The sequence below is a fragment of the Neopsephotus bourkii genome, unplaced genomic scaffold, assembly GCF_033783945.1.
Source record: "Neopsephotus bourkii isolate Nb327-2 ecotype Australia unplaced genomic scaffold, CSIRO-AGI_Nbou_v1 NB_1551, whole genome shotgun sequence".
Lineage (NCBI taxonomy): Eukaryota > Metazoa > Chordata > Aves > Psittaciformes > Psittacidae > Neopsephotus > Neopsephotus bourkii.
The window spans coordinates 412,229-439,089 of record NW_026902027.1 but is presented as its reverse complement, the minus strand read 5'-3'; the positions used below and the strand labels follow the sequence as shown (position 1 = coordinate 439,089).

General features: G+C 41.2%; 1 protein-coding gene across 3 annotated transcripts in view; it reads left to right on the top strand.

The window, feature by feature from the left end:
- The window catches only part of ZNF804A (zinc finger protein 804A), a 161,420-nt gene that overhangs the window by 129,943 nt on the left and 4,616 nt on the right, over positions 1-26,861 (top strand). For all 3 annotated transcript variants that reach the window (XR_009728071.1, XM_061370958.1, XM_061370956.1), the window contains one exon: positions 24,874-25,004. Coding sequence is in view for 2 of the 3 variants with exons in the window: in XM_061370958.1 (XP_061226942.1) it covers positions 24,874-25,004 (131 nt within the window). In the remaining variant the exon portion in view is untranslated. The remainder of the gene's footprint in view (positions 1-24,873; positions 25,005-26,861) is intronic.

Below are 26,861 nucleotides of genomic sequence, written 5' to 3'. Positions count from 1 at the left end.
AAAACCCGTCCTTCATTCATGTCAGAAAAAAATTGTTCTTTTTTTAGTGGTGGCTCTACCCTGTTGATGGAACAGCATTGCCATCTGCGTTGCCTGTTGTGAAGAGGTGCCATGAGACATACCTGCTATATAGTGGTATCGATTATCCCTCCAGAGATTCTATTTTTCTTCCAGATAATTGGTTCTTCAAGCTGCATGCAGTACGACCTTGGGACCTCTACAAAGCCAGGGGTATGTCTAAGGAGAGGCAGTATGCCTTGAGCAGAGGACAATGGTTCTTAACACAGACTAGAACTACTCTAGAAACAGTAATTTTAACTGCAACTCAGTAGCAGCTTGTACAGAAAAATCTACAGGTTCCTAAAGCTCTCTAGGAACATCCAGCAGTCTCAAATATGAACTCGTGGTTTTCTGAATTTTTCCACATTCAGCCAGCGAAGACTTGGAACCCTTTAGCTGCAGAGCCCCTTCTGTTTGTGGTTGGCTTCTGGGGTTTGAACTGTGGTGGTTATAGCTGGTCAGCTTTTGTTTGTATTTTGGATTCAGCTGAGCCTTGTCCTTCACCCCAAGGATGCTTGCACTGTTATTCCGTTAATGCCTCCTAGCTCCTCACTGTGCTTTCACTTGTGCTTGTTTGTGGCAAACATCCTTGTGACAAACCTGAATTATTCTGTAAAGGACCTTTCAGTTCTTTCCAAAGTCCCCATGTGTAATAGAAGAACAGTGCTTCAGCATGAAATGATTGCAAGTGTTGATGTCTTTTGATTGAATGATTTCTTTTATTTCTTTTTAAGCAATTCCGTCTGCAGAAGATAGTATAAATACAGGCAGTCTAGTGATGGTGCCTCCCTCTTCCAGGCATCCTTGTTCCTTGAATTGTCTGTTCCAACAGCATCTTGGACCTTTTCTTAAATTAGAACCTACAATTTCTGATTTTCTTAGATTAGAACCATGGTCTGCTGTAATATAAAAAATAAATAATATTGATTCAAGTTCATTCATGATTAGTGCTGCTGCTTTTAAATGCCAGACTTCTCTCATATGACTTACTGCTGTTTTCTTGGTACACAGTCTTGATATACCTAATGATACCAAGAGAGAACACAGAAAGTTAGCTCTGCACCTGTGCCCTACCTTCCCTTTTCCAGTACTGAAATTCAAGATCATTAAACAGATGTAATAGATTAAAACCTCCTCCTTCTTTAATTCTGATTTTTATTAGTTTATTTTTAACCAACTTTTTTGTATATTTTTGCATACCTGTTAAGTGCTTGCTTTCACTGCCAGCTGTATGTTCATATCTGGTACTGGATCACATTGCAGGATTTATAACTAAAGAGAGATATATCTGCCTACAAATTGCTTTTAATTAGTGCTAGGGAAAAAACAGGAGACTCACAGCAATAGCATGGAAGAGAAGGGTGTGAAAGACTGATCTGAAATCAGACTCCACTTTCCATTGTCTCAAAAACTGGTATGAAGCTGAGACGGAATTCCACCAATCCATTGTCTCAGAGATGGGTGAGAGGAATTAAGACGCCAATATCTGTTGCCTAGGAGAAGGGTGTGAGGAGCTGAACTGGGACTCCATTATCCATTGCCTGAAGGATAAGTGGGAAAATGCTGAGATAAGACTCTTTTATTCATTACTTCAAGGATTGGTATGAAGAATCTTAAAAATCTGAACATGCACAAGTCCATGGGTCCTGATGAAATCCATCCACGGGTCCTGAAGGAGCTGGCAAATGAAGTTGCTAAGCTGCTAGCCATCATAATTGAAAAATCATGGCAGTCAGGTGAAATTCCCAATGACTGGAAAAAGGGAAATATAACCCCCATTTTCAAGAAGGGGAAAATGGATGACCTGGGCAATTACACACCAGTCAGTTTCACCTCTGTGCCTGGCAAAATCTTGGAGCATATTCTCCTGGAAGGCATGCTAAGGCACATGAAAAACAACAAGGTGCTTGTTGACAGCCAACATGTCTTCACTAAGGGGAAATCCTGCCTGACCCATTTGGTGGCCTTCTAGGATGGGGCTACATAACTGATGGACAGCGGAAAAGCAGTTGATGTCATCTACCTGGACTTGTGTAAAGTGCTCGACACTGTCCCACATGACATTCTTGTCTCTGAATTGGACAGACATCAATTTGATGAATGGACCACTCTGTGGATAAAGAACTGGCTGGATGGCCGCACACAAAGAGTTGTGGTCAATGGCTCAATGTCCAGCTGGAGACCAGTTACGGGTGGTGTCCCTCAGGGATCGGTGTTGGGACCGGTCTTGTTTAACATCTTTGTTGCTGACATGGACAGTGGGATTGAGTGCACCCTCAGCAAGTTTGCTGATGACACCAAGCTGTGTGGTTTGGTTGATACGCTGGAGGGAAGGAATGCCATCCAGAGGGACCTTGACACACTTGTGAGGTGGGCTGGTGCCAACCTCATGAAGTTTAACCATGCCAAGTGCAAGGTCCCACACCTGGGTTGGAGCAATCCCAGACACAGCTACAGGCTGGGCAGAGAAGAGATTCAGAGCAGCCCTGCGGAGAAGGACTTGGGGGTGCTGGTCGATGAGAAAATGAACATGAGCCAGTAGTGTGCGCTTGCAGCCCAGAAAGCCAACTGTATCCTGCATCCAAAGGAGCGTGACCATCAGGTCGAAGGAGGTGATCCTGCCCCTTTATTCTGCTCTCATGAGACCTCACTTGGAGTATTGTGTACAGTTCTGGTGTCCTCAACATGAAAAGGACATGGATCTGTTGGAACAAGTCCAGAGGAGGGCCACGAGAATCATCAGGGTACTGGAGCACCTCCCATAATAAGATAGGCTGAGAAAGTTCGGGCTGTTCAGCCTGGAGAAGGCTGCGTGGAGACCTCCTAGCAGCCTTCCAGTATCTGAAAGGGACCTATAGGGATGCTGGGGATGGACTCTTCATTAGGGACTGTAGTGGTAGGACAAGGGTTAAGGGGTTAAAACTTAAACAGGGGAAGTTTAGATTGGATATAAGGAGGAAATTCTTTCCTGTTAGGGTGGTGAAACACTGGAATAAGTTGTCCAGGGAGGTTGTGAATGCTCCATTGCTAGCAGTGTTCAAGGCTAGGTTGGATGAGGCCTTGGGTGATATGGTTTAGAGCGAGGTGTCCCTGCCCATGGCAGGGGGGTTGGAACTTGATGATCTTAAGGTCCTTTCCAACCCTAACTATTCTATGATTCTATGATTCTATAATTGCTGCCCAATATCCCAGTAATTGCTGCAGACACATGCATTTGAAGAGCTGGCTGCAAGACCAGGGAAACTGGTTCACCAGGAATGTTTATTATGTGACATGAAGAACAGAGGTACTCCCCCCAACTCATTATAAAAGGGGGAAAAGGTAATCTTGAAGGGAGCCATTGCCATGAGGATGACCCCAGGTGGACACCTCTGTGAGGACACTCTCCACTGATGACTACTACTGACCTTCCATGAGACATTGCCCGGAGGGCATCTCCATCAGGACACCTCCAGGGGTACCTTCAAGGGGACAGCTCCAGAAGGACACCTCCACGAGGACAAACACCTCTGATATGGACTCTTGGGGGACACTTGCTCCGATACCGGCTACAAACCGTGAAAGACTCCTACCACTGATGACAATGCATCCCTGGGACACCGCTGGGTCCGTGGTGGTGACTGTCTCTCTCATTCTGCACTCCAAATCCTTACTACAATAATTTCCCTTTCTTATAATAATTGTCTTTCTGTAATGAAACAGCTAACCGATTACAGTACTTGACATTGTTTGCATCTTTACTTCACTCTTGGGATCGTGAACAAAACAGGGTCTGGCACTAGGCTTTTGCCACTTGGACACTGACGACTAGTTACAGCAGTACCAGAGGTTAGAGATCATTTTCACAGACTCCCTTAAGGATCAGGTTTTCTCAACTGTGTGCATCTTCCTCCCTTAAAGTGACTGCTCTCCCTCTCCTGGCTGCAAGAAAAGCCACTTGTTACCCTGGTCAAGTGGGGCTTTGGTGGAGGTACACTGGTTACAGTGAGCATTGCAAGAGCAGGACACTTGTTTAAGGACACTTGAGGTTATTCCAATCGTAGAATAGAATCATAGAATAGTATGGGTTGGAAATGACCTTAAGATCATCTAGTTCCAACTCCCCGGCCATGGGCAGGGACACGACAGACTTAATTCATTAAGCACTTGGTGTTGGTTTGCACACTTGGAAGCTCTACTTGAAGTTACTCCTTAGTGACACTGCCAACATCTTTAAATGGCCAAACCCAATATAACTGAGTTCAGCTCAGATCTCAGAGAGAAAAGAAGGCTTCTGAGGGGAAGGCAAAATCAGTGGGGGTTTAACAGCTAAAAAAAACCCACTTGGAGTACTTGCAAGGAGATTTTGGTGTTCAGATGCTTAGAAGTAGGTCAGGCCTGAAACAGATGTCCATCCACCCCATGCCAGGATTATATGCTATAACCAAGGCTATTTTGGGATCCTTTTTCTTTCTTTCTTAAATTAAAAAAAAAAAAAAAAAACAGCAAAAAAACCCAGAGTGAGAAGGAGAGGCTGTCCAAGCAAAGCTGCCTTAACAGATGAGCAGTAAGATTTGCAATGGTAAGAGCTGGGCAGCCTTAAGACAGTGAGCCTTATGACAGTGAGATGGGGGGTATTTTACTTAAATAATGGTAGGTAAAATCTTAAATGAAAGGGATTAGAATTCCTTATCACAGGAGTTGTAGTAAAATCAGCCCTTCCACTCCATCTGGGAAGTTGCTCACTGAATACTGGAGCAGCAACTTTCTTGTGAGGATCATCCTTGACCATTGTTTTCCTCTTCAATTCACACACCCATTCCTCCAGAGTTGAGGTAGGTTTTCCATCCCACTTTCTCATGTCTTTTCTGTGATCCTGCAGATAAAACTGTAGGGTGGCCCGTGGCATCTACCTCCTGTATCTTCTCTCCTGGGCAATAGGGTGCCTTCTATTCATGACTGAGACAGGGGTTGGTACAGGTGGAGCTGGATAGATAGGATAGATAGTCTCTCAATTGTTTGAACTCCTGGGTCAGGAGTTTTTCCATAGCTGAAATGATGGAAGGAGTGAGATTGTCTTTGAATTCTCAGAGCTGACAATTCATCCATTGTTGGTGGTGCTACCTCACTGCAGGTCATTGATGCCAATGAGTGATGGTGCACTCCATGTAAGTTTCTGCCCCATGGGTTCTGTACATTCAACTTCATCTGGGTCTACGGATGCATTCCCAGCATTCAACCTATGATAGATGATCTCTAGAATGGCTGATTCCCTCAGTGTCTGGATGCCTTTCTCTATCCCTGTCCACTTGCCTGAGCGACACATAGCATCACCCTTGTAGGGAAACCTTTCCTTCACAGCTGCCAGGAGCCACCTCTAAAGGCTGAGAGCTCATTTCTCTTTTGGAGTCACTTTGTCAATTCCTCCTTCCCTAGCAAGTGATCCCAGCTGCTTGGATTCCCTACTGTCTAATTCGTGACAGTCAGCCCTATTTTCCCAGCATCAAAGCAACCATGCGACTATGTGCTCCCCTGGAAGACAGCTGAAATCTTTTTGCATATTCTGCAGCTTGGTCAAGGTCCGGGATTATAAAGTTACCCCTTTGTCTTCCTCTGATTCCTGTAGTAATAATTCTTATACAGATGGAATCCTCTCTAGTACACTCATTGAGTCTTCATCTTTCTTCACTGCACAGACTGCTCTTTGTGGCTGTTGTTTGCTTTTCCCCTTGCTTATAGGGGCAACTGATACTGGCATGGATTGGTCCTTTGGTTTATCTGCAGTGTCTGTCACTGGGTTTGGAGTTGCTGTCAGTGTCTGTTGCCAGGGTTGGTGTGATTGGGAGTTGAATAGCTTTGTTGTCGATTGCTTTGCCATCAGATCCACAGACATCTTTTTCTTGGTCCTTACAGAACACGGCTCTGTAGGTGCAGACCAAGCCCCAGCACACTGCAGTGAGTTGTCCCTGTGTGGTATTGCCAGGATGACAGCACACCTCGTCTAAGTGTTCTAATTTTTCTGGATTCCGCATTTGTTCAGGAGTGAAACTCCAAAGCACTGGAGTTGCCCACTGGCTTAAGTGCTTGCCCATATGATCCCAAACACCCTGCCGCTCATGACTGTCCCGCCCTGGAGAAGATCTCTTAGTAGTATTCTTAGATAGTTGTTTAACCATAGACAACACCCGAGCCATACCCTGCTTAACTTCTGAGATTAGACAAGATTGAGCGTTCTCAGGGTGGTCATGAAATAGGCAAAACATAGAGAGGGTATTGAAAGAATTTTCAAGATCTTTAACTTTTACAGAATTGACTCCTACTATAAATGACCTGGTGGGGGAGCGGTGGGAGGGAATATCTCCTCCATAGGTTGAAACCCTGAGGGAAGGAAAATGATGTGTAATTATTAAAAATTCCCATTATATGCCTCCCATAGTATAGAGGTGACTACTACGCTGAGAATACATACCAGCTCAGTTCCATGATCAAGGAGTCTACTGTATTACGAGTCATTACCATGAAGTACAGCGAAACAAGAATCTTAGCCTAGGCCCCAAAGCTGATAAACATTAAAACAGCACATACTGACTGCAAGCAAGGTATGACATGCTGAAACTCTGAGATCAAGCACAACAACTCCGAGAACAAACAAATCAACATTATAATGAGTGACTATTAATCCGAAATAATGCATGCTTATGACAAATAAGATTAGACACACTCTGATCAGATCTGTCCTTACCTCAACCCTTCGTGCCTCACGTTGGGCGCCAAAAGGAACTGTCGTAGTTTAAGCCTAGCCGGTAACTCAGAACCACACATCTGCTCACTCACTCCACCCTCTTGTTCTCTCTTGCTCCCGGAGGGATGGGGAGGAGAAATGAAAAAGTTTCATTTGAAAAAATCTCAACACAGGTTGAGAGAAGAACAGTCCAGTAACTAAGGTATAATACAAAACTACTACTGCTACTACCAATTATAATAGCAATGATACAGGAAATAACAAGGGGAGAGAATACAGTTGCTCACCACCCACCGACTCATACCCATCCTGACCCAAGCAGCAATCTGGGCCTTGTGGGCAACTCCCCCCAGTTTCTATACTGGACATGACGTGCTGTGGTATGAAATACCCCTCTGGCTACCTTGGGTCCGGTGTCCTGTCTCTGCTTCCTCCCAGCTTCCCATACCCCTCCTCACTGGCTGAGCATGAGACTGACAAGTCCTTTATCAGAGTAAGCATTACTTAGCAACAACTCAAAGCATCAGTGTGTCATCAGCACTGTTCTCAGGCTGAAGCTGAGAACACAGGACTGCACCAGCTGCTAAGAAGGAGAAAAATGACTGCTACAGCTGAACCCAGGACACAGCTAGTCTTCACAAATAATTCTGTGGGTAGCAGGTTTTCTTTTCAAGCACTGTTTGGGTGTCTTGCTTTGGCTCTGCATACCTGCCTGGCTATGCACAAAATGAATATAGAATAGCTAACATCTCATCTCACTGCTTCAATTAACAGGAAGATCAATGAGGCTAAATGAACGTACTTTTGATTAAGCAATAGTGAAGAGGAAAGTTTGTGTATTAAAAAGTGCTAGGTTTGGAAACTTTTTCTTCTCTCAGCATAAGAAAAGTGTAAAATTCCAGGTTTATGTCCCCATTTAATTTAGCTTCACTGGTTAGTCATTGTACAATGGAGATTCACCATGACAAAGGGATTTCTGTGCCTTCTCATACGGGCGTGCATAGAGAGGACTGACATCTTTGCAAATCCCTCAAGTTGCCATCTGAATTGGAGATATTTGATCTGTCATTTATTGTAGGTAGACAGATGAGAATAATAGGGTTCAAGTAGTCTGTGTATTGAAACATAGAATCACTGGTTTGGGTTGGAAAAGACCTTAAAGCTCATCCAGTTCCAACCCCCTTCCATGGGCAGGAACACCTTCTACTAGACCAGGTTGCTCAAAGCCTCGTCCAAGGCAAAGCAAACCCAGGTTTTTTTCTGTATATTTATTTATTTTAGTGGAAGGAAAGAAAAGCAGAAGCCCATTTCCAAGCTCTGTTAGCTGTTGGAGTGAGCCTCACACAGGGAAGTTAATGGTTCTGCATGCTATGCAAGGTCTGGATTTAATGGGGTGTCAGAGTGAGGAAAACAAGGGCAGGCAGTGAGGTCAGGGAGGGAGTGATACCTTCCTGCCCCGGCAGTCGCTGGGAGGAGAGCTCCACTTCCCACGGGAAGCAGCTGCCAGTACGCAGGAGGCTGCTGGGCTCTCTGCAATGGCAGATGCCCTGATTAGGGGCTCATAATAAGAATCTAAAATACTAGTCACTTCTTGGGGCACAGAGGATTTCTGCCAGGTAAACAGCATAGAAGTCTGCTAAGGAAAAGATTTTCTTGTGCATTTGTAACTGCTGTCATTGACAATAAAATTGCTTGAAATATATAATAATGGTAGTGTGTTGTTACTGTGACAGAAGCTGTAAGAGGTTGTGACTTTCATAGGTGCTTTACAGAGGAACTGATGCTTACATTTGTTAACTTGTAATTGTCCAGAATAAATCCTGCTTTTTTCCCTCCCAGTAGATTGAAGCCTAGTGTATGTTAATTGTGCTGGCTCTTCTGGCCTGACACCTTGACAGCTTTTGTGTTGGAGGAGCGACCCGAATCAAGAACACAATCCCAGTATGAGTTACGCTTCTTGTCCGATTTATTGCACAGGCTCACCTAATTTATACCATTGGTGATAGTTAACGTGACAGCTGTACATCTTTCATTGGCTACATAAACCTGTCCACGTGCCTGTCTACACATTGCTATTGGCTAAGTTAAGTTTTGCACACATATCTCTGCAACAGCAGGGTGCATGCCTTGCTATAAGCGGTGCATTCCTTGTGGCCAGCAAGCTCCTGTTTCAACGTTCTGCTTACATCTCTTCGACTCCAGGCCTCCTCGGCTCAGCTGAGTCAGAGAGAGTTCAAGGCTGTCTCACTCGGCTCTAATCCTAGGTTGTGCAGGCTCTCGTGAGAATAACCATTGCTCCACACTTTTGTTATGTTTTAAAAGTTATTCCGTTATGAAAACTATACCTCTACTGGTTATTTGTTATTCTCCCATAATACCCTTGCCACTTCTCTCTTCTGTGGTTTTGAACTCTGACATAAAGTTGAGCCTTAGTGTTGGCCCCTGACAGAAGCAGTCTCCAGTGCCTAGTGGTGAGTCAGTGCTCCCTGGTTCAGAGAGAATGCACAAAATCAAATCTACTATTTCAGACTGCAGTGCATGCCTGGGGCTGCTGCTTTGCTAAGGCTCAGGTATTTGCTCTTCATTAAGGAAATCAGGTTATACAGTAAATATTAGCTATACCATGGTGATGTCATCACAGTTCACACTGTGGAGGACTAGAGCATCTAGTAATTTCTAAAAGAAAACTACCAATTAACGTGTGCTACAGGACATGGTGGTACTTAAACAGGTGGCACTTTTTCCTTTGAGTTGAGATTGGAGTGATATAATTATGTTATGCCATCCCTGGCAGTGTTCAAGGCCAGGTTGGATGAGGCCTTGGGTAATATGGTTTAGAGCGAGGTGTCCCTTCCCATGGCAGGGGGGTTGGAACTTGATGATCTCAAGGTCCTTCCCAACCCTAACTATTCTATGATTCTCTGATTCTATGTTGCAGGAGTTGCTGCCTTTGAGATACAAAACTTGCTCAGAATGGAAAACACTGTATGATTTGTAACCAACTTACTAAAACCAAGTAGCTATGACTTTAATTCCATCTTCTGTGATCTTTTAAGCAAGTTATTTCTTTTAATACAGATAGCTCTAATTTGGGCAGTGGCATCAAGAAACAGCTTCAGGTTCTTGCTAGCAGCTTCCCCAGGGACCTGATTCTTCAAAATCTGGGAAGTTCTTACCAAGTCCGGGTACAGGTTTTGGAGCACAAACTGGGCTCTTGTGCTGCCTTTGCAGAATGGTGAGATGGTAAATAGTCCTAAAAAACATCCTATGTTTGTCACTCCATCTGAAGAAATGTTTTGAATGATGAAACTGTGAACCATTCTCCTGCCTTAAGTTAGTGCTGGTTTGTGACTTTGCTAATAATCTCTGTGCCTCTGTAATAAGACAACATGAAGTGAATCATGCAGATTGCAACTGTTTCTAAATGTACTCAAATCAGAAATCAGATCAGGTATTGGTACTGTGCAATGCCCTTCATGGCAGCTGCTTTACACTGACTGCATTTTACAGGAAAGGATTGAAGGACAGGCTGTTCTCTTTAGCAACTGGAGCCATACAATTATTCTGAGTCAGCACTAGAGATGGTGTATGTGTCTCCTGATTGTCTTTATTTGAAGCCTATTTGGTCATCCTTTCCATCAATTACAAATGTGCTCACCACCCAGTGTACCGTTATTCATTTGCTGATGTAGCCTAGTTTTGTGGCACACTGGTAAAGATGGTAGGTCTTTCAGCTTCTGTAATGCATAATAGAAATAATGTTATATGAATTGTGCTTCTTCGTGTAACTAGAGAACATTTTAATATGTGTATATTTGGTAGAGGTAAGAGTACAAGTTTTGTTCACAAACTGTCTAAGCTTTGGAGCTTGAGTAATTTTCTAAAGCTTTCTGAGTATTTCTGTGACTATGTAGTTGCATCCTACACAGATAAGCAAGAAACAGTTTTGGGGGCTGGCAATTTGATGAATGGATTCAAACTTTAATAAACAATAAGTCACTTTGATGCCATTAAGAGAGAGAATTCCAACAATATATCCAAGACATGTGGAGGGGAAATAAAGGTGCTGCTTGTGTAAGGTGTTCTTCTAACCTTTCCTAAGCATTATCTGTGGCAATTTTGGAAAAAAAAAATAAAAAAAAATGGAGAGGATATGTCAAGGAAAAACAAGTTTCTTACAGCTTTTTTTCCTACCCCAGCCCAAAGGCACTAAAGACCAACAAAGACACCCATTTCAACTGAATAGTATAGATATTGTGCAGAAGTAGCGAATTGGGTCTGTAAATAGTTATTAATTATGGAGTACTATAGCAATGCTTGTGTAGTGCTTGAGGATGGTAAGAGGTTTGTTTGCAGGGCTGGGAGTTCTCAGAATAAGATTATTTTTCCTGGGCTTTGTAAGAAGAGTGGGCAAAGGTTTCATAGGTCTCACTGGTAGTTCTTAGTTGCAAAGTCCTTTTGTTTGTTTATTTGAATTTGCTATAGGAAAAGACAGTAAGTCATTTTTTTTGCTAACTTCCCTAAACACACAGTTACATTGACCTTGAGATGATAAAGCTTCTGCTCGTTTTCCATTTTCTGTGGCAATGTTTTATCCATGAGGAGTATAGACCTTTTAAATCTCTTCTGCTGAGATACACGGAAGGTCCACCTAATTAATTGCATTTGTTATTTATGTGTCAGATAGATAGCTTTGTATGGGCTTCTGTTTCTTATTTTTATCAAAGCTTGATCCTAGAGTAGTTCAGATTTCAGAGTTCAGTGCTATAGGTGCACAGTGCTCTGTGCTGTCTTCCTTGTGGGATGCTCACCGGTTAATCAGAACCTGTATTGTGAGAATGGATGTATTTCTATCCTGAATGTTTTTATCAGAAAGGAAAGGTAAAAAAGGATGTTGTCAGTTTCCCTGAAGAGCTTCTTTCTGTCTCTAAGAGTGTAGACTGAGATTTGGGTACATTTCCATTCAATAATGAGTTTTATGTTATTAGTTAATTACTGTTTTTATTAATTTCCTAGTGATTCTTAATCAAGGGCAAATTATCTCCTAAAAGGTTCATATCTAACTGAGGCAAGGGAATGCTGCTGTGGATTGCTTCTGGGTTATATTAAAACAGAAAGATGGACCTGCTTGACCATTCTGCAGCTCTGCCGTCCTGTGTTCAGCCAGTTCTCGAGGCTGGGCTATCTGACCAAACACCTTCTGCAGGTATGTGGGGAAAGAAACACACCCAACATGCAATGCCAAGGATTTGTTGTTAGTTGAGCTTAAAACCTAACAGCCTATTGAAATAATTATTGGGCTAATTATAATGATACCAGCATTTACAATGCAAATTACCTGATTATACTAGCTCATTCCTGGTAATGATACTGGTGTATGCAAGCTCTCTAGTGTCTGATCCTTGTCTGGTCATATGGTCCTCCTGGAGAAGGGAGGTTTTGTTATAAGTTGTCAGTACTGAGTTCTTCAAGAGGGGGAGTATAAAGTTGATACCAATGGTTTCCCCCTCCTTTTTGCCAGGAAGAAGGTGAAGTTAATGTTAATGGTTTCTTTCTTCTCAATCTGAGGTCCATTTGGGGGCATTTTTACACATTTACTAGCACAAATATTTGCTTATTTGATTTTTCTTTCATATTTCACAATATTGTAGTTAAATTTGTTATATGTAGTATGTTTTTTACATATCTTAGATATGTAGTATGTTTTTTACATATCTTAGATATGGATATCTTTTTAACCCTAAACTCACTTTTATCCATATTTTGAAGTTGTATTCCTTCAGCAAGCAGTAATTGAACACCAGTGTGTTGTTTAAGGTCCTTTTCAACCCTAACTATTCTATGATTCTATGTTACAAGTTATAGCTCTGGGACCCTGTTGTCATTCCATTCTTTGCAACTTTTAGGACTCTGCTCTGATCTTATGCTTGCCCTTTTGGGGGTCTCTGTTACAGTCCTGATATCCCTCAGCAGCCTCCAAGCTGTGGCTTACTGATAACTTCAGTAATACTTTATCAGTGTAATGTAGTGACACATACATCCTTGCTCTAGAGTTTTTAATATTTCAATCTGTAAAAGCAGTGATGCAGTAGAAGATACACGTAAACACAGATACATGCTCTCATAAAAGCTTGCTGCCAACATCTGCTATTCCTGGTAATGTCAGTGGTATGTTACCAGAATTACAACACATGTCATCTGCATAGTTGAAAATGAAAATGTGTGTCAAATTACAGTATTAATTGATTAATGTCTTGTGAGATGCAGTCTTCATATTTAATAAGTTTTTCTGTAATCTTGCCTTTTTTCAGAGGTGTCTGCATGACTAGTATTAGAGGTTGGCTTAAGGATGACTTAGGTTTTGTCTGTGCTGGTTAGCTGAGGCTGTGAGATATGTGTCAAAATTTGCAAAGGCTCATTCTTGTCTCAATTTCCATTGGTCAGAGTTACATATTTTTTGAAGCAGCTTGTCATGGTCCTGGGATAATCTCTGGCAAGGCCCAGATTCTGCTGGTGAGAAGCAGTTTGTGAACAGAGGCTTTGAACGGCTCAGTGATCCAATATAAAACTGATATAGGAATGGGACTGTGATTTAACTCTGACATAAAGAATTAAAATAAAGATATTGCTTTGTGAGAATTAATATATCTTCTTCAGCCTATCACAGTTATTAGTGTATCCTTCAAGGATTATGAAAAATAACCTTTAGAGGATATCCTGTAAATACTAATTCCTTATTTTCAGTCATTGTGCACATTGTAGAGACTGGAAAGATTTAGGATTTGATAGGTTGGTATCAGTCTCCGTGTCAGTCTTTCCTAAGATGTCAGTGACGAAAGAGGCTGAAACTGGAAAGCAGACTAAAAGTTCCTGCTTGCATTTTGTAATGTGCTTTTAGAAAGGTTTTTTTTTTTTTGTCCACCTTTGTTAACAAAGAAGAAAGAATCAGAATAACACCATGATCTTACAGAGAACTTCAGTGCTGGAGACCCAGTGAACTGTCTTGACCAGATGAAAAACTGGTAGGTAACAGCAGACACCAATACATGTTGGAGGGCACTGGAACGAAGAGCTGTTGGATAAAGTCTCAAAGATGAAGTCTCAAAGAGCTCAGAGCTGCCAAATGTGTTATTCATGTAGAAAACATCTAAAATGGTCTCCAAAATGAACAAGGGACAACTTTATGCATGGGAAATTGTAACTGGCCAGAGAATAAAGCACTTAAAGCACTTATCAAAATTTAGCCCTCAGTGAATGGTGCCCACCAGAAAATGTCAAGAGAAAGTTCCTCCCTGAATCAGTATTTTGGTTGCAGCAGAACTGCCAAACATAAAAGTATTGTGTCTGCTCAGAAAGATTATTCTGCATGTTTAAACTTCACTGCTGGACTAAAAGGAAGGTAGGGATAATGCTGTGGGTCCAGGGAATGGCACATGATGTCTGAAGCAATTCCTACTGGGTTCCAGTCCCTCTGAAGCAGGAAAGAGGAGCTGTGGCCTCAGGGCAGCCCCACATTTTTGACCTCCTGTGTCGTTCCAGAGGTGTGGATTTGAGCCTTTTTCCCTACAGCATTACCCTTTCGTCTGATGGCAGCAGGAATAACCATCTCTGGACAGGATTCAAAATGTTGCTTATGTTTTTTGGATCAGAATCCTAAATGGTGCAGGTGTGGGTATGAAGGTAAAGTGATCCTTAAAGAAGGTGCAGGTACTGATCTTGTCTTTAATCTTTCTGATTGAAGAAGCTTCCTTAAATGCTGCTGAAAATTTCCATGGTGAATTTTAAAGCTCTGCTGTTCCTGAGCTCAGTGGGAGTTACTCCATTGACGTCCAGAGAAGTAGAATTAGGCCTGAAGTCATTAAAATAAATACCTTTAAATTAGAGACTAGCATATGTAACTACTTTGCGGATGCACAAGTGTGTGTCAGCTTTATGTTCTTTTCATTATCTGGTAAAATTAATTTGAGAGGCAAGATGCTAATTCTGTATTTCTATGCTGTTTTCTTTGATCTTGTCCTTAATTATTTATGGAGTGTTCAGATAGTTTTTGCTGAAGCTAACAAGAAATATCCTACAGCTTGCAATAAGACAAGGCTGGTATACATGCAGTTAGTAGCTATTGCAGTGAAATACCATGCAACACTCAGAAATTCTGTAGGTTTAAAACAGTGATTTTGCACAAGTGGCCATTTAGTCAACTTCAGAAAACATAGTTATATTAAATCAAAAGCAACAAACTTCTTAATTTACGCTCCACAACCTGTTTGTCAAAGTCCTAGAACCTTGTTCAGTGATAAGCCATAATGCTATCTGAATCCTACAGTGGAGGATGTGGGACAGAAGATGATGTGTAGTCACCAAAATGATGTCATATGAAACATGGGGCATTAATGAAAGGGCATTAATCATCACATAATAAATGTCCAGCTGGAGACCAGTAATGAGTTGGGTCCCTCAGGGATCGGTGTTGGGACCGGTCTTGTTCAACATCTTCGTCGCTGACATGGACAGTGCCCTCAGCAAGTTTGCTGATGACACCAAGCTCTGTGGCTCGGTTGATACACTGGAGGGAAGGAATGCCATCCAGAGGGACCTTGACACGCTTGTGAGGTGGGCTGATGCCAACCTTACGAAGTTTAACCATGACAAGTGCAAGGTCCTACACCTGGGTCAGGGCAATCCCAGGCAGAGCTACAGGTTGGGCAGAGATTAAGAGCAGCCCTGCAGAGAACGACTTGGGGGTGTTGGTCAATGAGAAAATGAACATAAGCCAGCAGTGCTGATACTGGGCTGCATCAAAAGGAGTGTGACCAGCAGGTAGAAGGAAGTGATCCTGCCCCTCTACTCTGCTCTTGTGAGACCTCACCTGGAGTATTCTGTGCAGTTCTGGTGTCCTCAGCATAAAAAAGGACATGGAACTGTTGGAACAAGTCCAGAGGAGGGCAACGAGAATGATCAGGGGACTGGAGCACTTCCTGCATGAAGACAGGCAGAGAAAGTTGGGGCTGTTCAGCCTAGAGAAGAGAAGGCTGTGTGAAGACCTCCTAGCAGCCTTCCAGTATCTGAAGGGGACCTATAGGGATGCTGGGGATGGACTCTTCATTAGGGACTGTAGTGATAGGACAAGGGGCAATGGGTTAAAACTTAAACAGGGGAAGTTTAGATTGGATATAAGGAGGAAATTCTTTACTGTAAGGGTGATGAGGCACTGGGATGGGTTGCCCAGGGAAGTTGTCAATGCTCCATCCCTGGCGGTGTTCAAGGCCAGGTTGGACAGAGCCTTGGGTGATATGGTTTAGAGAGAGGTGTCCCTGCCCATGGCAGGGGGGTTGGAACTCATTGATCTTAAGGTTCTTTCCAACCCTAACTATTCTATGATTCTCTGATTCTATGTGTTTGTTTCTGGCAGATGATTTCTGAAACAAAAGCGTTAAAAAGAAAGCTAAGAAGGATTTATTTTCATTTCTATTCCTCCAGCTCATATCTTTTCTAGTCATTTAATCAAGAGTAATTAGTAAGATCTTCATCAAACATAACTAGCTTTCATGTATATTACAGGTGCAAGTGTGCAAAATAGTTAATGTTCTGATTTTCCTTATGATTTTCAAAGCAGTACAATTTTCACTTGGCTTTGGTTTTCATTTTAAGGTCAAGGTTTTTTTTTCCCATGAACTTGCATAGAAAACTCAAACTGGACTCATGACACTTTTCATGATGCTTCATATACGAGTATGGAATAGTCTCAGAAACTAATTATATTTCATTATAAAATAGTTTCAGGTTTTGTATCACAAAAATAGAAAGTATCCCAGTGAATTTTCAGCTGTATAAATTAATATGTGTATTAATACATATTTTTAGAATCTGAATGTAAAAACTGGTTAAACAGTTCTTCTTTGCAGGCTACAGAACAAACCAAGCTGCTTCATATTGCCAAAGTATGCACATGACAAGTTATAGTTGTTTGTGAACATTTGCATTGCATCAATTAATTTCACATTAATAAAAATCTTCCAAAACATGAAGAATATCAGCTTCTTATCACCCACCTCCCTTCAGGCCCATGATGGGCAGTTAGAACAGTCTCAGTCTTCCCTTCCTTTTGATTGATTCCCACTTTCTTCCAAGTCTGTGGTGGTGCTCATGCCAGTGCTGGAAAGCAGAGCAGTTTCACTTCCATTCACTGTGGATTCAGCCAATATTGTGGGCTCCAAGGACTTGCTATTTTTAAATCCTACGTATATCTGTATCTCTGTGTGTTAGATCTCTTTTAATATTAGAAGACCATCAGGAGAGTATGACTGCAGTTCATGGTAGAAATAGGAGAGGAAAAGAATTATTTACAACCTGTATGTTACTTGACATGTGGAGGGCTTAATATCTGGTCATACAAAATGCTGCAAATTTGTCAAGCTTCCAGTTTTTCAGAAAAGGTTTAAATTTTGCAGCGCAAAGAAAGATGCATGCAGCTATAGGCAGAGGCAGTTAGAAGCAGCTTATAACTTGCAACAAACTGAAAGTCATTCATAAGCCAGCAAGAGATTGATGTGATTTATTAAAGGCGTCGTAAAGACAAATTGAATGGCCAATGAAGTCCATACTGATAAAGTGAGGAGATAACTCACTGCAGAAGAGAAGTTGTAAAAATGGTGGTTGGAAGGATTTGCTGGCTTTGTGCTCACCAGCATGAGATCATCAAGTAAGATGGGGCTTTCTTTAGCCACATCATAGAATCACAGGCTGGTTTGAGTTGGAAGGAACCTTTTACAGCTCATCCAGTCCCAACATCCTGCCATGGCCAGGGACACCTTCCACAAGAGCAGGTTGCTCTGAGCGCTGTCCAACCTATCCTTGAACACTGCCAGGGATGGGGCAGCCACAGCTTCTCTGGGCAATCTGTGCCAGCGCCTCACCACCCTCACAGGAATTGTATGTACCACAGCCATCTTGGTAATGTGTTGCAGCGCCACAGCACCAAGGCAGGAGTTTTCCCTGCTACTAGCAAGAAGTGAGTCCATCTGCTGTGCAACTCCTGTCAAGCAGCTGTAGGCTGCTGTTAAATTCCTCCTGTTCGTCTTCTATTGCAGGAACATATTACAGCAATTAATTCCATGCTGCCAGCATGGAAAAAAATAATGATTGTCTATTAATTTCTTCCTTGGCTTACTTATTTGAGTAGTTGATTTACCAATTTCATTGAGAAATCTTGACATTTCTCCTTTCTGTAGAAATAGCTTGCCTTGTTTAATGCTGGGGAAGGCCTGTGGCACTAGCAGGGTAAGTTTGTGGTTTTATTCTTGGAGCTTTATTTTTTTCTGTAATCTATACAAAGGGAAAATGATTCTTTTTTTTTTTTTTTTAATAATATCAAAGGTATCATTCTGAAAAGTATGTAGAATTGCAGACCAGAGCCCAAATGAAGAGATGCTACTGTGTATGAAGGGTTCTTCAGTTGCAAACCAGCAAAATATATATGCCCACGCAAACCACCAAAGGCAGAAGGAAAATATGTGTATTTTACATCTTAGTAAGCTACATTTTCTGCTTTAAATGATGTTTCCACATTTGAGTGTTTACAGTTGTCACAGGAGTTCTGATCTATTCAGTTATTATTTATACTTGATTAGGCTCAATCCTGTTTAGAAAAGAATACTAATCTGGTTTAGTGTGACAAGTATTTATCTAATGAGTATGTTGTTGTTGTTTGTCTACCATAATTCACATAAAGAAGCAATAAGCCATCTCAGTTAACAGGGAGTATATTGACAGCAGTCATGTAGTGTTCAGAGAAAGGGGAATATGCACAACTTCTAGAACAATCACCAGCAGACAAGAAATACTCACATTTAATCACTATATTAAAGCAATAATGAGATTTTTAGAAAAAAAAAAAAACAAACTGAATACAAGCTGAAAAAGCCCTCTATTAACAATTAAAACCATATTTTATATCATATACAGATTCAGAGGGAAGAAATGTTTAATTTCTATTAAATAATCCAAATGCCACTCTTGTGCAACCTCCATGACAGTGCTGAACTACCAACCCATGGTCCCCATGTTTAGGTAATCAGCAGCTTTTTGATTTTGAAGGGCTAAATATCCCATGTCTTCATGGTCTCACACTACTGCTGCTGTCACTGGCAGGCACAGTGGAGCAAAAGCAGAGTCCTTGTGCCAGTTAAGTTGTATTTTCTGTGTGTAGTATAGACATAGCAGTATGTCAGTTTTCTCACTGTAATGTACACTGTAATGCATAGCTGTGACTATAATGTATAGCTGTGACTGATCTATCTGATAATGTTAAGTTATACGTTTCAAGGTACAAAATTATATGAGTCTGGAGTGGGGTTTTTGTTATCCTCCCCCATTTTATCAACTGATATCAACAGTATTCAGCTACATTGTATTTCACTCTTCAGCCTCTATGTGCTTGTGATGTCCTGGGTGTATTTATTAATGTAAATGTATTATTAATGTAAATACAAAAATTCAGCAGACAATTAGGAAAACTCTTAATGAACTTTTTGAAAAGTGGCATGATGAAATCAACTGTTGAATGTGGTAAGTGGGGAAATGAAGACGAGGGTGAAGTAACCAGAAAAAGGGTCCCGTTGGAAGTCCAATTAGGATTTCTTTGATTTTTTTTGATGAGTATCTTCCATGGCAAGCCTGGGGACACCTGTGTTGTATGCCTGAGAGTGAAATGCAGCCACACATGACTTTGGACCACATATGGGCTTCTCATGTGTAGTTTCATCCATGCATAGGTACACAGGACCTGATAAAAGTCCTCCTTTCGTCTGGACTCTCACACCTCAGTTCAGCATGATGTAATGGGTGTGCAGTAAGATTTCTGGTTGAGTTTGTTAGAAATAGGTGGAATATCTGCTTCAGGCCCAGTGTTACAGTTAGATTTGTTAAAATACTCCAGCTTCTGCCTGAGTGAAAGCAGCCCAGTTACAGGATCCTATTGCAAGGCTGGAGAATGAGGGTCAGGCTTCCCATCGCTCTGGGCTGGGGAAATAATTTGCAAACCAATGGTGGACCATGTTCTGCATGCTCAAAGTAGCAGTACAGTGTGTCAGAATAATGAAGAGGGCATTTAATTCTCTTGGAGAAAGGTCATTTAGTTATTCATTGTGAACTGTTGAACTCTGCTTCCTAGGACTTACATATTTTGAACTGGTTCTTAAGCAGAGCAAAATATAGGGGTCAATCATATAAATATGATGTGACTGCCTGCTAATTATTTACTTGTGAAATATGAACTCACCCCTCTAAACGAGATAACAAGGTTTTATTGAGGGACAACGTCAATAAAGCAAAAGCAACAGCACTAAGCGCATGATCGTAGAGAGGCGCAAGTGATTAGTATTTGTTACAGGTTTATATACTTTCATTATTATACATATTCATAATTCCCGCATATAGGCAGGGGATATTGTAACTAGCTCCAAGAACTTATTATCATAAGTCCCCTCCTCTTGGCATCTACGCAGTGCTCTCTGGTGATTGTGGGCAGGGGTCTTGAGGATGAAGTAAGCAGTCTTCCTCTTGTGAGCAGGGGTTTTCAAGATGAAGTAAGCAGTCTTCCTCACAGTGTATTTTTCATCTTTTGCACAGTTGGACGCCCCAGTAATCACACAACTAGCTGAAACCAGCCATATCTGTAATTCTTCCGATAACTAGCAAAGATTTAAAACAGTGTGTCCTTCCTGCAAAATTTATTGAAGGATGGGCAGACAAGGAGTATCCCAAGCTAGCAGATGTTCTGTCTCTAAATTAACTGATAAGTAGAAGGATGCTGTGAAATATTCATGTTTAGTTGGGCCACTAAATCCTGTTATCTCACCACGGATTTGTAACACAAACATTGTTCTTTAAAACTAAAGATACTTTAGAAGACTAGTGTGAAACAATTAACTCATGTTTAATGAGGCCACTACATTCCACAGACCTACAACATAAACATTGTCTCTTTTTACAACCTAAGTTAAGCTAAAAAGTATCACAGTATCACAGTATCACGGTATGCTAGAGATTGGAAGGGACCTCAGAAGATCATCTCGTCCAATCCCCCTGCCGGAGCAGGAGCACCTAGATAAGTTTACACAGGAACGTGTCCAGGTGGGTTTTGAATGTCTCCAGAGAAGGAGACTCCACAACCTCCCTGGGCAGCCTGTTCCAGTGTTCTGTCACCCTCACTGAGAAGTTTCTTCTCAAGTTTAAGTGGAACCTCTTGTGTTCCAGTTTGTACCCATTACCCCTTGTCCTATCATTGTTTGCCACTGAGAAGAGCCTGGCTCCATCCTCGTGACACCCCCCCTTTATATATTTATATACACTAATAAGGTCACCCCTCAGTCTCCTCCAAACTATAGAGACCCAGCTCCCTCAGTCTTTCCTCATAAGGGAGATGCTCCACTCCCTTAATCATCTTAGTTGCCCTGTGCTGGACTCTCTCCAGCAGGTCCCTGTCCTTCTTGAACTGAGGGGCCCAGAACTGGACACAATATTCCAGATGAGGTCCACCAGGGCAGAGTAGAGGGGAAGGAGGACCTCTCTCGACCTACTAACCACCCCCCTTCTAATACACCCCAGGATACCATTGGCCTTCTTGGCCACGAAGGCACAGTGTTGGCTCATGGTCATCCTGTTGTCCACTAGGACCGCCAGGTCCCTCTCCCCTACACTGCTCTCTAACAGGTCGTTCCCCAACCTATAGTGGAACCTGGGGTTGTTCCTGCCCAGATGCAGGACTCTACACTTTCCCTTGTTATATTTCATCAAGTTATTCCCTGACCAACTCTCCAGCCTGTCCAGGTCTCTCTGGATGGCATCACAGGTTTCTGGTGTGTCAGCCACTCCTCCCAGCTTAGTGTCATCAGCAAACTTACTGATAGTACACTCAATTCCCTCATCTAAATCATTGATGAATATATTAAATAATACTGGTCCCAGTACTGACCCTTGAGGCACTCCACTAGATACAGGCCTCCAAGTAGACTCCGCCCCATAGACTACAACTCTCTGGCTTCTCTCCTTCAGCCAGTTCACAGTCCACCTCACTACCTGATCATCCAGACCACACTTCCTCAATTTAGATGCGAGGATACTGTGGGAGACTGTGTCAAATGCTTTGCTGAAGTACGTTATGTTTTTCAGGCACTAGTTTTTCTTATATCAAGGCCCCCCTCCCCTTCTTTCATTTATCTTTACAAATTCTTTTTATATGTAACTCCATTTTGCTCAAGAGTTCTAGCCTTTTTTAACTTCTTGTCTAATCTTGTGTCTTTAGAGAGCTTTGTTTCTGTTATTGTAAGCTGGTACAGTTATAGCCACATAACCATACCTATGATTTTCAAAAACCAATACATATAGGTGTTTATCACATTACTGATACATGGAAACAAATGTACATAACGGGCATTAAACTAACTATTGAAGTTACCACTAGTGAATAGCTCTGCCACATGGAAAGGCATAAAAACATTAAGAAAAATATACTTTTTAGGAATAAGGCACACTTGCTTTTTATTACTGCTATTTACTTTGGACAGTTCTAAGGGAGGGGGCTTGTAATATTCAGAATGCATGGAGTAATGGTATTTTATGTGTAATTTGGTAATATGTCATTTTCATTTGCATAATACAAACAAAATTAGCAAAATACAAATATAGCATAGTATAAATGCACTGCTAGCATGACCAAGGACAGTGAGGGAGTGCAGGTGATGATAGTTTATGAGATGGCTAAATAAAGACAGGTGGAAAATAATTGCATTATCAAAAAATGGGGACACACATTTTCTCACTTCACTAGATCACTCCTTATAGATTGCTTAAGCTCCCCATGAAAAAGACTGAGATACCAGTTGTAAGAAAACAAAACAAAACAACAACAAAAAAAAAAAACACACCAAAAACCAGGCACCTTTTATAAGTAGTTTATATTCTGTTAAGACCAGTTTTCCAAATGGCAAAGGAGTGGTGTATTGGTAGGAGGACTGACAGAAGGGGAGCTCTGAAATGAGTTCTCCAGAACAGAAGAGCAGGCAGTCCAACATGAAGGCTGAGAAAAAACTTCTGCCTGATTTCTCTATTTTGTAGTAAGCAAGGAGAGTATTTTAATTACTTAAAAATTGGGAATGGTTCTTCTGTAGCAGGTATGTGTAAAACAGATTATGACTGATGGGGCTGACAAGAAGTTCACAGTGATGTTTGCTTGGCAGTGACAGGCTTGAAATGTGCCTTCTGTGCCTTCAAGACCATGTCAAACTTCCTCTAACAGCATTTTCCCAATTCACTCTGAGCAAGACCCTACTTACTCCCTTAAACATGGAGCTGTGTTCACTTCAGCATCCTGGGATGGCAGGGATTCCTGCTAACTCAGCAGTAAGACTGAAAGGGTCAAAAATCTGTTCAGAATCAATCATAAATTGTAATAATCTCAGTAATTACAGTAAAGTATTGCTGCTGGAGGGTAATTATGGATTTTTATACACTCAAGCTTCTTTTTATAATCTTGTGAAAAAGCCCCCTTTTATCTCTCTTTTCTTCTCCTGCTTTACTACATACTTCTTTTCATGTGTTGGAGGGGAAAATAAACCCTTTAAAATTATTGAGCTCCACAAAATGGAATAAAATTCTGACTTTAAATGTCAAGGGCTGGGGGTGGGGAAGGAAAGGAGCAAATTTCATCCCTTCTCTTGTGTTCTGAGTACTCAGAAGTCAGCTATGAAATGAAAAACTTTGGGTTTCATGAGTGACGGGTGCGAAGCAGGGTCAGAATCACATGATCTTCAGTAAAACAGGAGTGCACAGGGGTAAGAAATATTCTACAACAATGCTTCATGTTTCAAGCTTTTTTTCTTGGAAAAAAAATATTACCATGCATCCAGTTTTGAGTGTATTTATTACCTTATACAGTATTAGTACAGATTTCGGTAACTAGAAAGTATAAATTGCAATGTAATTACTTTTAAGTTATTTCTCTGTATCTATTATGGGTATCCAGTTATTTGATAAACAGTGCAAAAGTTGAAAATTTGGAGTGGGGCTCATTTTTATGTGCTTGTTTGCTGTCTCAGCATATTTCTAAATGTATGTCTCTTGGCATTAAATGCACAGCCAGGGTAGCATTAGCATCACCCAAAATGTCAAAGACATATTCAGTGTGTAAATAAATCATAGAATTATAGAATATCTCAAGTTGGAAAGGACCCATAAGGCTCATCAGTTCCAACTGCCTGCTCACCTGAAACTAAACCATAGCATCATCTAGATACTTCTTCAGCTCTGACAGGGTTTGAGGTATGACCAGTTCCCTGGGGAGCCTGTTCTAGTGACTGACCATCCTTTCAGTGAAGAATTAAATGACAGTATATGAGGAGTGTTCACAAAACGGTGAAATAAAAAACTGAGAAGGATCAGACATTGCTGAGTTCTGCAAATTCTACTTCATGTATATTTCTTAGGTGCCACCAGTGTTATGAAGAGATTTCAATACTGCTCAGACAATTTGAAGTTAGAATTGCTGCTCTTACAAATCCACATGGCCTCTGCTTGTGGCTGGTCATTAACCTTCAGCCACTGAAATGGCAAATTACTGGATTCTTACCAGAATTGTGAGATTATAATCTCATAAAATTATGTCATCTGGGGGCCATACTGAGGACCCACTGAATAACTGAGCAATACACTGACAGGGTCTAGGACTTCTTGCTGACATGGAGGATTAGGGAAGACTCTGTGTATTGTCATTCTGTGATATAAGAAAACAAAATCCACTTTTCGTGTGGAACATCAGAGCTGTGCATTTTAGTTTCCCCCTAAAGGAACAGGCTGAAGATGAAATTGAATGAGATCCTGGACTGAATCTCAGTGTTTGCTTAACTGCTTCATCAGACATAAACAGGAAACAAGCTATGATTATTCATGAGAAATGTAGAAATCTATTGAATGGGTCACTTTGTTTAGGTTAAAAAAAAAAAAAATCATATCATGAGTGCTTACCAGAAAACACTATAATGTTGTTATAAACGTTCATCATCCCTATTTTGTGTGCATTATATGGCTATTTCTTGCAGAGACTGAAGGAGCTGAAACAGAGGGAGTTTGCTCGAAACATAGCATCTAAGTCATGGAAAGATGAAAGGAAACAGGAGAAAGCCCTTCGACGTTTGCACAAGCTGGCTGAGCTAAGGAAAGAGAGAACATGGTAAGTGCATAACTGCTGAAACAAAAGAATACTTTCAAATAAGCCCTTTGCCTTAGCTCGTGCTGTGGGATGCAAGGCTATTGGAGTCCCTTGTCTGGAGGCCCATGGATTTGTTTGGATGTTATTTTTGAAGAAGTATGTATACAGTAATCTGATTCACACTGCAGAAATGAATGTTTACCCTTGCTTTTTCAGTGGAGCTAAAATGACATGTATTTTTAGTTTAAAGAAAAAAAAAGTTTCATATGTATTTCATGAAACCAGGCACGTTGGTCGAAAGCTGCATGAACATGCATTTGCGGGCTGACACTACTTCATTGATGAGGTGAGGAATACAGTCTGTCTTTCTAGGATGTAACAGATCTCTGCATTTTGTTTTCAAACTGGTCGCCTGGGAAAGTATCCAGAAATCTTGTTTTAAATTTCAGTAACTGGATTTTTGATGTTAAAAGGTAAGTGCTCTTTTCCCCAGCTCAACAGTGTTCACCTCCCTCTACAAAAGTTACTCCTTGCTAATCATACAACTTAGCGTTGCATCTGGGGATAATGTTGAAATTAACATTGACCTTGCTCATTGTGACTGCGTTCTCACTTAAATATGACAGTTATGTCACCAACAAGCCACTGAAAATACATGTACCGATTTCTCACAATGGAATCTCAGTGGGGAAAAGGCAAAAAAAAAAAAAAATAGCTGCTGAAATGCAAATGTCATGAAGGAGTTTATCTCTGAGCTTATTTCTCTATTTAAGAATTGCTGTTTACTACCACTTTGTAGTAAACAGAATGTTTCTTAGAGGTGTGATACAGACAGTCACAGGGTTTTTTAAACTGGTATTTTCTAGGTTGGTTTTACAGAAGTCACCATTTTATTGTGTAAAGAAAGGATTTGTGTGGGGGTTTTAATATATATTTTAAATTTATGAAGAACTGGACAAGGCAGGAATTCTCATGAGAAATTCTTTTCTCATGAAACCTCTACCTTAATTCTAGACCTAGTAGAGTAAGTTAAGCATTCTTTATCTCAGCCCTTCTAGGGGTCCTAAACAACATTTGAAAGTTTCCCCAATGACTCATTATCTAGTACTGCTCTACACTGAAGCACAGAATAATTTGGTTACAAAAAGAAAAAAAGAATGTTGTAAGATAGGTCCATTACTCTGAGTGCTGAGCAGTTCTTGTGGATCCTGGAAACTTGGCAGCTTCAACAGTTTTTGCTCTGCTCTTGGCTTTGTATTAAGTCAAGTAGAACAGATGGGAAGATGAAATGAAGAACAGAAGTAGACAGTGATAATTTTTTTCTCAGGAAGAATGAATCACTTACTGCACTACTGTCAGCTGAAATACTCTCCTTTATATTATTTTGCCATGAAAGAAACTGCTGAGATGGCAATTGTTCAGTCTGTGAACATGAATAGGATGGGAGCTGCTGGGTGACTGCCGATGGGCAGAGCTGCCGTCACTGGGATGATGACTAGGGTGGAAATCATGTGCATGAGGCACTCTGTGGTTTGGTAAATTTTGTAGAACAAAAGAATGTAAAACTTACACTGTTTGTAGTGACAGTCTTGTAATAATGATGATCTACTGGGAGGAGAAGCAACATTTTTAGATAAATTAATAGTCTCTTATTGGGACAGGCAGGGTGTCTAGGAAAAGTGAGCTACTTCATAGGGGTCTCAGCCCTTCAGCTGCTAACTTCACATGAAGGAACTGGAGGCACAATATCTACTTTCTTTTTTTATTCTAGTCAGGTGACCTTACTGTAAAAGATGATTTTTTTTTCCATATTCTAAGTTTACATATCCTCAGAACCTTTGTCTTTTGTTAAAAAAAAAATGTTGTAGATACCCATGT